The sequence below is a fragment of the Gopherus evgoodei genome, chromosome 1, assembly GCF_007399415.2.
Source record: "Gopherus evgoodei ecotype Sinaloan lineage chromosome 1, rGopEvg1_v1.p, whole genome shotgun sequence".
Lineage (NCBI taxonomy): Eukaryota > Metazoa > Chordata > Testudines > Testudinidae > Gopherus > Gopherus evgoodei.
This window is the reverse complement of record NC_044322.1, coordinates 363,019,516-363,033,007: the sequence shown is the minus strand read 5'-3', so window position 1 is coordinate 363,033,007 and position 13,492 is coordinate 363,019,516. Positions and strand designations below refer to the sequence as shown.

The following is a 13,492-nucleotide window of genomic DNA, read 5'->3' as shown; positions in this document are numbered from 1 at the left end:
CAAGTGGGTATTTGTAAAGCAGAGTACGAGTGCAAGAGGGTATCTGGTGAGGTAAGAATGGGGTACTGAGACTCAGCAAGACAATGAACTTACAATCAAACATGCTCAACATGCAAGCAAAAAAAAGATGTTCTCTTTAATTGTCATCTTTGCTAATTCAGTTTACTTCAGTCTCTGATCCCAGGTTGTTTTCCACCTTGCAGAGCACAACCAATACTAAAGATTCTCCAGGAGAAATGACATCCTCAAAACCACCAGTGCAATGTCACTATCTTACATGTAATTGACTAGAACCTAGCAAACAACTGATGTACAAGGAATAGAATCTGGCTTACTTTTAGCTGTGTAGGCTCTGCAGGGCTTATGGGAGCAAAATTTATTTCTGCAGCTAAGTCAGCAGCATGACTCCAATACACACAAGGAGAGGATCCATTGAGAGAGAGTTTTCAGAGTAGAATTACTTTTTATCAATGTGTTAAATTAAATAAGATAGGCAGAGGTTGTGTGCTTAGTGCAATTTGTCAAGGGCAGCCTCTCACTCCCATCTAAGATTGCTGGCATGGCAATGCACTATACTTACAGTCTGCACACTGATACAGACATTTATGGGGAGTTTTGGAGGTGGGAGTCTGATTTGATGGGAGAATAATTTTATAGCACCCTTTTGGGTGTTTTACACTTCTCAGAGAGACAGGCCCCAACCTGAAGAATTTACAATTGAAAAGACATGACGATTCCACGATAGACAAATAACCTATGTCTGCTTGGTGTGGCACCATCCCGCCCCCAGTGGCACCTAGACCATATAGAGCAGTGGTTCTCAACCTGCAGCCCAATCAGCACACACCTGCGGCCCATGTGACATCCTCAGGGCCATAACTAGGACACGGTGGGAGGGGTACCTGCCCTGGGCACAAAGCTAGGCACGGAGCTGGTTGCAAAAATGGGGGAGCACAGGATCAGGCTCAGCCTCAGCCCCCTCCTGGCAGGACTGGGCCCAGCAACATCACCAGGAAGTTAGGATGCTCAGCATCCCCCCCAGATCCTGCAGGTCGAGGGACCCTGGCTCAAGCAGGCTCCCCAGCACTAGAATTGCAGTGGCAGGCAGGGTGACTGAGCTACCTGCAATTGAGTATGAGACCAGTGGGCATGGGGAGGGTGGTGCATGGGGGACAGACTAGGTGGGGGGACTGGAGGCAGTCCCTGGATGGAGGACTAGATACTGGGGCACAACCCCTGGATGGGGGGTTGAGTGCCAGGGGGCAGTCCAGGACAGGGGGGACTGGGAGATGATGGGGAGCAGTCCCTGGGTGGGGAACTAGATGCTGGAGGGAGCTGTTCCTGGGAGAGCCATTCTTCCTTGGACAGGGCACCCTGTCTCTGCAGGGAAGGCATGTGTACCAGCTCAGTGTTTGAGAGGGGCGGGGGGAGTCTGGAGGCTGAGGGGACAGTCCCAAGGGAGTTGGGTGATGAGGGGCATTCCCTGGCTGGGGGGCACCCAGTCCTGGCCAGGGCTCCCCGCAGGCTCTGCAGCTGCACTCTTTAAGCACTCAGCCCAGAAGCAGCGAGGATGGCAAACACACCATGCCATGTCATCCTTACATAAATGAATTTGAACAGTTAATATTTTGACTTCTTTTGCTAATTTAAAAAGCTCTTTATAGACATTTGCCAGTGTTGAAATGAAAGATATTGTATCAATTTGAATCATATTGTGTCATAGAACGAATAGTAAACTTTTTTTTTTTGAAGATGTACAGTAGTATATATACTGTGTGGATGCAGCCCATCTAATACACAGCTACATATGTGGCCCACAATGGTAAATAGGTTGAGAACCACTGAGAGATTGATAAATCTGCCACAGTCTTGGCTCGGAGCCATGTGACTTTAGCTCATGCAGTAGAGATTCATACACTAAGCTTCAGAGATCCCACGTTCAATCTCACCTGCTGACAACTGGGGTCTGTTCGTGTGATAAACCGATAGTGAGAGGGAGGCCAAATGGTGGTAGCATAAGATCATATGGTTATTCAGATTAGACATGCATACAATAATTTTTATATAAAAGTAAAATAAAGATACAAGATGGGGAATAATGACAATGGGCATAGCTAATATGAAGGACCAGAAAGATTAGTTTGCACGCAAGAGGCAAAGATTTCAAACAAAACAGTCTCCACATAAGAGTATTAAATCCCCATCAGCAAATACCCTCAGTCTTCACATCAGGATGTTGGGATTGGAAGGGAACCATCTACTCCAACCCACTTAGTCAAATTTCCATATCAATTTTCCTCAAGCTGTTCTCAGTTCTTTAGCTGGAAGACTCCTCAAAATACTTCAGTGGATTGAACTACAAGTTTGCCCTTTCAATGGGCAACTATCATGTCACTCCATGAGTTAGCAGCACCTATTTCATAATCCAAGAAAGCGATGTTGAAACCTAATCCTGTAGCTGTATTTGATTCCGTTTTTCAAAACCATACTAGCTATTTTTTATTCATTTTCAAACAACTGGAGAAGTTTAAAAACACTGAAATTAGATCACCGCTATTCAAGACTGAAAGACACAATGGACAGGCCCTAAAATAAGAACTTTGGCTTGCCAAGATATTGATTTGTTCAATGTGAACAAGGATAATTACTACTTCAGCCAAATGGGCATGACCCAATTTTATAGCGTTGCTGCTATTCTGACCATAGCAACAGAGCCCTACATTGTTTCACAGACTACGAGAAAAGACGATTACTCACCTTTGTAACTGTTGTTCTTCGAGACGTGTTGCTCATATCCATTCTAATTAGGTGTGCGCGCGCTGCAAGCACATTCGTCGGAAGATTTTTATCCTGGCAACACTTGCTGGGTCGGCTGGGCGCCCCCTGGAGTGGCGCCGTTATGGCACTAGATATATACCCCTGCCAACCCAACAGCCCTTCAGTTCCTTCTTGCCAGCTACTCCGACAGAGGGGAAGGAGGGCGGGTTTGGAATGGATATGAGCAACACATCTCGAAGAACAACAGTTACAAAGGCGAGTAACCGTCTTTTCTTCTTCGAGTGCTTGCTCATATCGAGTCCAGTTAGATGATTCCCGAGCCTTACCTAGGCGGTGGGGTTGGAGCGAGATGTTGCAGAATGCAAAACTGCTGAGCCAAATGCTGCATCATCTCTGGACTGTTGAACCAATGCGTAATGTGCGGCAAAGGTGTGAATCGATGACCAGGTAGCTGCCCGACATATTTCCTGGATGGGGACATGGGTCAGGAAGGCAGCAGATGAAGCTTGTGCCCGAGAAGAATGGGCAGTGAGGTGGCTAGCCGGAACGTGGGCCAATTCGTAGCATGTGCTGATGCACGATGTTATCCAAGATGAAATCCGTTGGGAAGAGACTGGTAGGCCTTTCATCCGGTCTGCGACAGCTACAAAGAGCTGAGGTGACCTTCGGAAGGGTTTGGCATTCTTGATATAAAAGGCGAGAGCCCTGCGGACGTCCAGGGTGTGTAGTTGTCCCTGATGCGATGGGTGCAGCTTCGGGAAGAAGACTGGGAGGAAGATGTCTTGGTTGACATGAAAGGCGGACACCACCTTAGGGAGGAAAGAGGGATGTGGTTGCAGCTGTACCTTGTCCTTATGGAATACCGTGTACAGGGGGTCCACTGTCAAAGCTCGAAGCTCAGATACTCGTCTCGCCGAAGTAATAGAGACGAGGAAGGTTGTCTTCTAGGAAAGGTACAGCAGCGAGCAGGTAGCCAGTGGTTCGAAAGGAGCACCCATAAGCTTGGCTAGCACCAGGTTTAGATCCTAGGTAGGGGTCAGGCGTCTAACTTGAGGATACAAACATTCCAATCCTTTGAGGAACCTTGAAACTATAGGGTGAGAGAAGATTGATTGGTCATTTTCCCCTGGATGGAAGGTGGAAATGGCTGCCAGATGCACTCCTATGGAAGAGACCACTAGGCCCTGCTCTTTTAGAGACCAGAGGTAATCCAGGACAATGGGAAGGGACACTTGTCTGAGGACTAAGTTACGATGAGCGCACCAACAGGAGAAACGCTTCCACTTGGCGAGATATGTCATCCTAGTGGAAGGCTTCCTACTGCTCAAGAGCACCTGTTGGACCGAGGCAGAGCAACGCAATTCAGACTGGCTCAACCACGCAGCAACCATGCTGTGAGATGAAGGGACTGCCGGTCCGGATGGTGAAGCCTGCCGAAGTCCTGTGTTATGAGGTCCGGCCAGAGTGGCAGGGGAATCGGGTCTGCCACTGAGAGGTCGAACAACGTGGTGTACCAGTGCTGCCTCGGCCACGCTGGAGCAATCAGGATCAGGTGGGCGCTGTCCCTGCGGAGCTTGAGTAGGACTCTGTGGACGAGTGGAAACGGTGGGAAGGCATAAAGTAGGTGCCTCTTCCACGGGATCAGGAATGCGTCTGAGAGGGAGCCTGGGGAGCATCCCTGGAAGGAGCAGAACACGTGGCATTTCCTGTTCTCTCGGGAGGCAAAGAGGTCTATGTGGGGAAATCCCCACTTCCGGAAAACAGAATGGATGACGTCCGGGCGAATTGACCACTAGTGAGACAGGAAGGATCTGCTGAGGTGATCTGCCAGGGTGTTCAGGACTCCAGGGAGAAAAGACGCTACCAATTCGATCGAGTGGGCTATGCAAAAGTTCCAAAAGTGGACGGCTTCTTGGCAAAGGAGGGAAGAGCGTGCTCCACCCTGCTTGTTTATGTAAAACATGGCCGTTGTGTTGTCCGTGAACACTGACATACAACGGCCTTGGAGATAGTCTCGAAACACCTGACATGCTAGGCGAACTGCTCTCAGCTCCCGCACATTGATGTGTAAGGCCAGTTCTTGAGGCAACCAGAGGCCTTGAGTGCGGAGTCCCCCGAGGTGGGCACCCCAACCCAGAGATGACGCGTCCGTGGTTAGGGCCATCGAGGGTTGAGGTGGGTGGAATGGCATCCCTGCACAAACTAGAGTGGAGTCTAGCCACCAGGTTAGGGAGCCAAGAACCTTCCTGGGGATAGTGAGCATCGAGTCCAGGCTGTGTCTGCTTGGTTGGTATATTGAAGCAAGCCAGGCTTGGAAGGGATGGAGGCGTAGCCTGGCGTGCTTGGTCACGAAGGTGCAGGAGGCCATGTGACCTACTAGGCTGAGGCAGGTGCGCACAGACACTGTTGGGAAGGTTTGAAGACTTCGGATTAATGAAGCCATTGTCTGAAAACGCGACTGCAGGAGGCAGGCTCTGGCCAGATTGGAGTCCAGAACCGCTCCAATGAAGTCTATTCTCTGCGTGGGTGTGAGAATAGACTTTTCCGTGTTGATCATGAGACCTAGGCTCCTGAAGAGGTCTGACGATGTGCAGGTGCTGTGATACTTGGCACTGGGAAGTCCCTCGAATGAGCCAATCGTTGAGATATGGGTAAATGTGTACTCGACAATGTCGGAAGGAGGCAGCGACTACAGCCATGCACTTTGTGAAGACACGCAGAGCTGCAGAAAGGCCAAACGGAAGTACAGTAAACTTAAAGTGTTGGTGGTTGACCACAAAACAGAGGTACCGTCTGTGTGGTGGATAAATTGCGATGTGGAAATACGTGTCCTTCATACTGAGGGTGGCATACCAGTCTCCTGGATCCAGGGATGGGATAATGGTCCCCAGGGATACCATGCGGAACTTCAGCTTTATCATGAATTTGTTGAGTTCTCGCAGGTCTAGGATCGGTCGTAGACCTCCCTTTGCCTTGGGGATTAAGAAGTAGCGGGAATAAAACCCCTTGCTTCTCATGTCCTTTGGCACCTCCTCTATGGCTCCCATGGTGAGGAGCGACTGGACCTCTTGTAAGAGGAATTGCTTGTGAGAGGTCCCTGAAGAGGGACGGGTAGGGAGGGTGGGAAGGTGGGACTGAAGCAAACTGGAAGTGGTATCCCTCTTCCATCATGCGCAGGACCCAACAATCTGAAGTTAGCTGGGACCAGGCAGGGAGGAATCGGGAGAGGCAGTTGAAAAAGGAAGGAGAAGGATTCCCTGGGTAATTGATGGGCCGTCCTTGGGCGTCCCATCAAAAGTTTTGCTTATGCCCCGCTGGTGGTTTAGGGGGCGCCTGATTTTGAGCTCCTTGAGGGCCAGACTGCCTCCGACGATTCCCCCTGCCACGCCTTCTAGTAACGTCCTGACGCGGCCTAGTCTGGGCATAAGGACGGTGTCGCCGGGGCCTGAAGGTCCTGCATTGGGTCACTGGCATGTGCATACCCAGCGAGTGCATTATAAAGCGATTGTTCTTCAGACTTTGTAACCCTGGCTTTCAAAGGGTAAATCCTGAATAGTTTGTTGCAATTCAGGGGGAAGGCCTAATACCTGGAGCCAGGAGATACGCCTCGTCGTCACTCCTGACACCAGAGTTCTGGCTACAGAGTCCGCTGCATCCAGAGAGGCCTGGAGGGAGGTTCTCGCTACCTTTTTACCCTCCTCAAGTAGGGCAGTGAATTCTTGACGGGACTCCTGGGGAAGAAGCTCCGTAAACTTCTCCAAGGACACCCAAGTGTTAAAGTTATACCTACTTAGAAGGGCTTGTTGGTTCGCCATCCTAAGGTGGAGGCCCCCAGACGAGTATATTTTGCGGCCTAGTAGGTCCATACGCCTAGCCTCCTTTGACTTAGGAGCTGGGGCTGGCTGGCCGTGACACTTCCATTCATTCACCGATTGGATAACTAGAGAGCAAGGAGGTGGGTGAGTGTAGAGACATTCATACCCCTTTGAGGGGACCATATATTTCCTCTCTACTCCCCTTGCTGTAGGTAGAATTGAAGCTGGGGATTGCCAAATGGTGTCCATATTAGCCTGTATAGTGCGGATGAACGGAAGAGCAACTCTAGTAGGTGCATCAGCCAATAGGATGTCCACGACCAGGTCTTCTATTTCAGCGACCTCCTCCACCTGCAAGTTCATATTCTGAGCCACTCACCGAAAAAGGTCCTGATGGGCCCTGAGGTCAATTGGTGGAGGGCCTGAGGAGCATGTCCCCGCCACTGCCTCATGAGGTGAGGAGGAGGAGTGGCCCGGGACCAAAGGGTCCTGTGGTGGCTCCTGTACTTGATGGGCATCATCTGCATCCAATGGAACCTCGGTGACTGCAGATGGTATTGGTGCCTCATCCGTGCCTGTAGGGCGGGAGGCTTACTGTCGCCTCTGGTACCCAGTGTTCTGATGGGGCCGACTGTTGAGCCACTGATGGTGCACCTTGGCTTTGGTGGTATGCCCACGGTGTCCAGAAGGACCAGTGATGAGGCCCTTGCTCGTGGCTCTGTCTCTCTGAGAATATATGGCTGGGGATGTCAGAGTCATGCTCCTGATGACAGGATGCGCTACCAACCTGCGATGACACCGATGTGTGTCTGGAAGGCCATGGCGGTGCCGATAGGCCCTGGGAGGGAGCCACTGTTCGACGCTCGGGCCCGGGGCGGTACCGGGAGCTATAACAGCACCACGAGCGAGACCGGGACCTTCTACCGTATCGGTGCCGGGAGGTTGACCGAGATCTCGAGTCCCTTCGTCTGGAGCGACTGTGGGATACACGGTGCCTAGATCGGTGCCGTGAGCCGGATCGGTACCAGGAGTATTTGTCCGGTGAATGAGATGTCGAACGGTGCCGCGAGTGCGACAGGAACTGCGATGGAGAGCGGGATCTTGAGCGACGTCTCTCTGGTGGACCAACGGAAGGAGGCCTTACGATGGCTGGCTTGCCGATGGATTGTATGACCCGCACCGGCAGTGCCAGGGGTTAAGGCCATGTTGACACTGTCATTGCGATGAGCTCCCTTGCCGTGGAGAAGGTCTCCGGCGTAGAAGGGAGGGCAAGCTCTACCACAGCATGAGCCGGGGAGCCGTTGGGCACTGGACTCAACGGCCTTTGAGAGACCGGAATCGACAGTGCCGAGCTTGGCGGAGACGCGATCGGTGGTGTCACAGTCGACGGTGCCGTGGCAGATTACGGTGCTGGACGAACCGTCTTGGAAGAGCGCTCCTTCCGTGGAGCCGAAGTTGAGGCACTATTTTGCTTCCCAGGTCTTGGGGACAGGGAGCTGTGCCGAGCAGATGTCGGTGCCGGGACTCCTTCTTGGTAGCGGAGTGGTCCGGTGCCGAAAGGGCGCTCCTTACAGAAGCAGTCTGTTGGGCAGTCGGTGCCGACGCTGCAGGACTACGTGCCAACTCCATGAGGAGCTGTTTCAGGCGAAAGTCCCGCTCCTTCTTCGTCCTTGGTTTAAAGGACTTGAAGATGCGGCACTCATCAGCAAGGTGGGATTCCCCTAGGCACTTGAGGCAGGAATCGTGGGGATCTTCTATTGGCATCGGCTTTTGGCACGCCGAGCACGGTTTGAATCCCAGTTCCTTGGGCAAGGGCCCGTATCGGGGTGGAGGGAAGGGGCTAAACCCCGATCCCCCCTTCAACTATATACACTAACTAACTAATACTAACTATAACTACAAGAACTCGAACTATAGACACAACAGAAAAGAACTACGAGTAGCTAGGGACGTGGAGATCAGCAAAGCCGCGCTCCACAGTTCCAACAACCCTCATGGGCAGTAAGGGGTTGGCAGGGGTATATATCCAGCGCCATAACAGCGCCACTCCAGGGGGCGCCCAGCCAACCCACCGAGTGTTGCTAGGGTAAAAGTCTTCCAATGAGCGTGCACGCGGAGCACGCACACCTAATTGGAATCGATATGAGCAAGCACTCGAAGAACATTGTTATTAGTAAAACCAAGGTGATTAATAAAACCGAGTTTCAGCTTCTGCATTTCAGGCCTCCAAATCATACTGCTGGAAAGGTGGTCACTGACAGCCTACTTCTGAATCCGAGGTCAGTCCAAGAAGGCACATTACAGCATGAAGGCACATTACAGCATAAAGAGCACACAGACCGTATGGCATGTTAATGAATAATGCTATCCAGATACCTGTGAGTGCAGCCCACTGCAGTCACTGTAAGCACCCGCGCTTCTCAAACATTAATGAATTTATCTTTACAATCCTTTGAGATAGGAAAGTATCGCCATTTTTACAGATGGGGAACTGAGACGGTAACATGCCCAATGTCACAGGAAAGTCTGTAGCTCAGTCAGGAACTGAATCCAGACTTCCTAAATCCCAGTCTAGTAATTTAAGTACAAGACCATCCTTCTATACCTTAAATGTTAATATTATGCTTTAATGTTAAGGTTATCAGAAACCTGCAGAAGGCCTCTGACTTCAGTAAAGTCGCTACATAAAAAAAATCAGTGAAAAAGTAATTACTGTAATTGTTGGTATATCTTAATTTGTGAAAAATGCTATAAAATAGTAGTTAGCATCTCTACTACATGAGCAACAAGATAGATTTAGATTGGAAGTGATGATTGGTTACCTATAGATGGGGATTTGAAAGGGTATTTATCAGGAAGGTCCACTCTAACTTTCCACACTCCACCTTCATATGGTGCTGCAATCAAAGAAAAATACAAGTGTTAGACATACTGCAGAACACTGCCTAGAACAAAAGCACAATGGCATTAAGTAAAAAAGACCTGGAAAAATAATTACCATTTAGAATAAGCCCTCATGTCAAACCTCCTTCCTTTGACAGACAGCACAGATAGAAAGACCTATAGTAATGGCCATTCCCCCAAGATGTGAAGGGCACTGGTCTCTATTGAGGCTCTGATTTTAACTGATACAACATCAGTTTTCAGCACAAAGGCCCAAGAGTCTTATTCAGAGACCACAAAAAAAAAGTTAGAATAATCTATTTACCCTGAGAGACACACTAATTTAAAACACAGAGATCCAGCAAGAGAGCTAATTCTTTTGGAAAAATCTATTTTTGCCTTCAATCTTGTAAACAAGCACTTTATAAAATTCAACTGACAGGCCAGATTTTCCCAAGTGCTGAGCCCCAGGAGTGGTGCCGCTCAGGACCTTTGAAATTTAAGCTCTATTTTAAGGTAATACTGTGGCTTTGCACAGCAGTCAAAACTACCAACCTGCCATTCAGCTATGAGAGAGGATGATTTTCACCCAATATTAAGGTTTGAAATTCAGCTCTCATCTCCATCTTCCCCTATTGTCAGCTGGGAGAAATCGGACAGGTTGTGGTCAAGATGCAACTTAAGTGCAATGACATCCTTTGACCTCTTGCTCCACACTCCAGTTTCCAGGCATCATAACGGCACAGGACATATACTTACTTCCTTGTGGTCCATAAAACTTCACTACAAATTCATTGAGTCCTCCTAGGATTGTGACTTCATGTTTGCTCTCAATACTGATGTATTAAGTAAAGGAAAACGTTAAGTCTAGATGACAACATATTAACTCAAATAGTCATGACCCTTACTGGAAACATGGCACACTGAACAGTCTAAAACTTAATATTCAGAATATCTTTACCAGTGATTCTCAACTCACAGCCGAATCAGCAAACAGCTGTGGCCCATGTAACATTCTCAGGGCCACACAGGTACTATGGGATGCGACCCACAATGATAACTAGGTTGAGAACCACTGATCCTTAAAGACATGAAATTTAAAAGCCTTGAAACATATTTGAATATTCCAATTATTAATGGACATTAGTTCCATAAGTGTTCGAGGGAGTTCCCTGCCTCCACCCCCATGTTAAGTAGAACAAAGTAATCTTCTCATACTTTTCTCTAACACTGGGGGAATAACAGTGTCCAGAACTTGAAAACTCCAGTAAGCGCTCTCTGATGAGGTGGGGAGGAGAGGGACCGTGGCAATCTGTTTCTGCAGAATCTATGCTTTCATTAAAAACTGAACTCTTTGTCAGCATCACCTTAGTGACTGGTATGCAGCTGAGCAGGGGAATAAAAAATTTAGAAACAATGGTAGCTCAGATATGAAAGGATGAAACCTTGATTGCACTTGCCCACACTGAAGTCTGAACCATAGGAGCACCATCTTCAATGAGGCAAGGCCATGGTTTAAAGACAACCCTCTTCCCTACTCAAATGCATTGGGGCAACATCCGCTAAACAGGAAGAGTGCAACTTTTCTTGCCAATCACATTTTAGTTTCTAAGTTGGCATTAACTGTTTATACTTTTAAGCAGAGTTTTTCCGCATATCTCCTCTATGACAATGGCAAGCCCTGGTGCATTCACTTCTACTTGGCTGCCTAGTGCTGTCAGATGCCCTCCCACTGAAAGAATGCAAATTATGGCAATCTAAAGTTAATTTGATGTGCAATGCCAAAAAACACAAGCGGTCTCTAGAGAGATGGCAGAGGGGCTGATGATGATGTGCTGGTAGAACACTAGAAGAGAATTTTTTTTAAACATTAAGTTATATTAACTTACAAAAAATCAAAGCAGCCAGTTTTGTGGAGAAGGGAATACAGCACTGAAAGGCAAAAAGCTTTGGATTCAGTAACAAGTTAAAACAATTAACAGTGATGTTTCAGTCTCCTAGTCTGCTGAAATATTCCAATATAAAGCAGTGTTAATCGATTGTGAATATGACCCAACAGCAATTGCTTTTAATAATAATAATAATAATAATAATAATAATTTTAATACGCGAGTTCTGAGGGAGGCATTAGGAGAATTAACATTCAGGGAATCCAGCTTCTACTCCCATATGAACTTCAGTTAACTACTTATGTACCTTAAGTATCGCCCCTATTTTACAAATGGGGAACCTTCATTGCAAATCACTTTGAAAGCTTCTGATGAAAGGAGCTGAGCACTATAAGGGTCAAAACATTCCTTCAGACTAAAAGGAATGCACGACATGCAGAGAATTTCCATTTTTATAAGCGAGATGCTTCAGGCTGTCCTCCAAGAGCTCCCAGCACCCACAATACACAGGAAGCTTTTCTATTCAACAGTATGTTAAAATATAAATATTTATGCTGGCAACTTTTCATCTCAAGGCCCTGTGCAAACAATCCTCCATTCATATCGGTGACATAAGTAAACCCATTTGATTGATTGGTTTAAATCAAGTTAGAAAACCTATTAACAGGTACTGCGAGAGAGAGTTAGAACTAGAATTAGAGACTTCCCAGGCTCCCAGCTCACTGCTCTACCCACCAGACCACACTCTCTGAAGTCTATTTCAGGGGTCTCAAAGTCCCAGCCCAAGAACCTCCCCAATGTGGCCCGTGGCGCTCCAGCAATTTTGGGACCGAGTCTCTCCCTTGGCCTCGCCTGCCATCCCCGGGGACTCTCCCCCCCACCCCTTGTCCCCCGGACAATTTAAAATGGCCCAGGGCCCTGCCCACCACTGGCAGTGCAACGGAGCTGAGCAGCTTCCTGCATGCTTCCTCCACATGGCTGCCAGCCCCTCCCTGTGGCCTTGGGGCGGGGCTGTGCCTCTGCACACTGTCCCCACCCTGAGCGCCCCCGCAGCCAATGGAAGCTGCAGGGGCGGTACCTGGGGGCAGCAGTGCACGAAGGCCCCCCCAGCCCACCCCGCCTTGGAGCCCCAGGTAAGTGCCACACCCAACCCCTCCCAGAGCCTGCACCTCCTCCTCCTTCCTACACACACTCCTAGAGCCTGCCCCCTCCCCTTCCCACACACCCCCTCCAAACCCAAACTCCCTTCCAGAGCCTGCAACCCCAACCCCTCCTCCTGCACCCACACCCCATTCCAGCCTGCACCTAGCACCCGAACTCCATCCCAGAGCCTGCATCCCTCCCCCTCCTAGTCTGCAATCCCAACCCCACTCCCCCCTCCTGCACCCCCATCCCAGGGCCTGCACCCCAGACCTCCTCCCCCACCCAAACTCCATCCCAGAGCTGTAGGCATGTGGTGGGTGGAATTTGGGGGGGGTGGAGTTTTGGGGGGCAGGTTCTGGGCATCACGAGTGACATTATTGGCCCACTGGGAGGATTTGAGGACTGGCACTGACCCTAAGGTAAATTGAGTTTGAGACCCCTGGTCTATTTACTTCAGAATAGTCACCCTCAGCATAAAAAAGTTTTCATTATGAGTTGATCTTGTAATCGGAAGTGTTAAGTCAAAATCTTAAAAGGATTGTTAAGGAGGAGAGAAACATTGTTTTCAGATGGCACCTGAAAAGTCAGAGTGGTAACCAACACAGGGCAAATCCTGTAATAGGTCCTGCGATAAAGTAACAGGAAGATTCTCACTTTGGGTAGCTAATATTGCTGTCTCACCAGCTCAGAAAGGTTAGCATGCAAAGTTCTGACAGCAAGCTAACGGGAATTCATATTAAGGGACAACTGTTAGCTTATTTTTATTTTGCGTCTGTGTGTGTACAGGGAGAGAGATTCCTCCACCACCTTCCAGAAAAATGGCTGCTGCTGCTCAGCACTGACACACTGAGGTTAAGTTTCACAGGGCAAGAAGGGCTCCCACAGCATAAACATGAACTACAGGTGTGGAAGTTTGGGCCTTTCCATGAATCTGTCAGAGTGAAGCAGAAGAGTAAAATGTTCATATTAAAAGAACATATTAAC

At 48.9% G+C, this 13,492-nt stretch overlaps 1 protein-coding gene across 2 annotated transcripts in view; it reads right to left on the bottom strand.

The window, feature by feature from the left end:
- Positions 1–13,492, bottom strand: part of UBE2H (ubiquitin conjugating enzyme E2 H) — an 80,657-nt gene that overhangs the window by 34,829 nt on the left and 32,336 nt on the right. For both annotated transcript variants that reach the window (XM_030580448.1, XM_030580523.1), the window contains exons 2-3: positions 10,236–10,312; positions 9,416–9,490 (exon numbers count right to left, since the gene is read on the bottom strand). In XM_030580448.1, the coding sequence (XP_030436308.1) occupies positions 9,416–9,490; positions 10,236–10,312 (152 nt within the window). The remainder of the gene's footprint in view (positions 1–9,415; positions 9,491–10,235; positions 10,313–13,492) is intronic.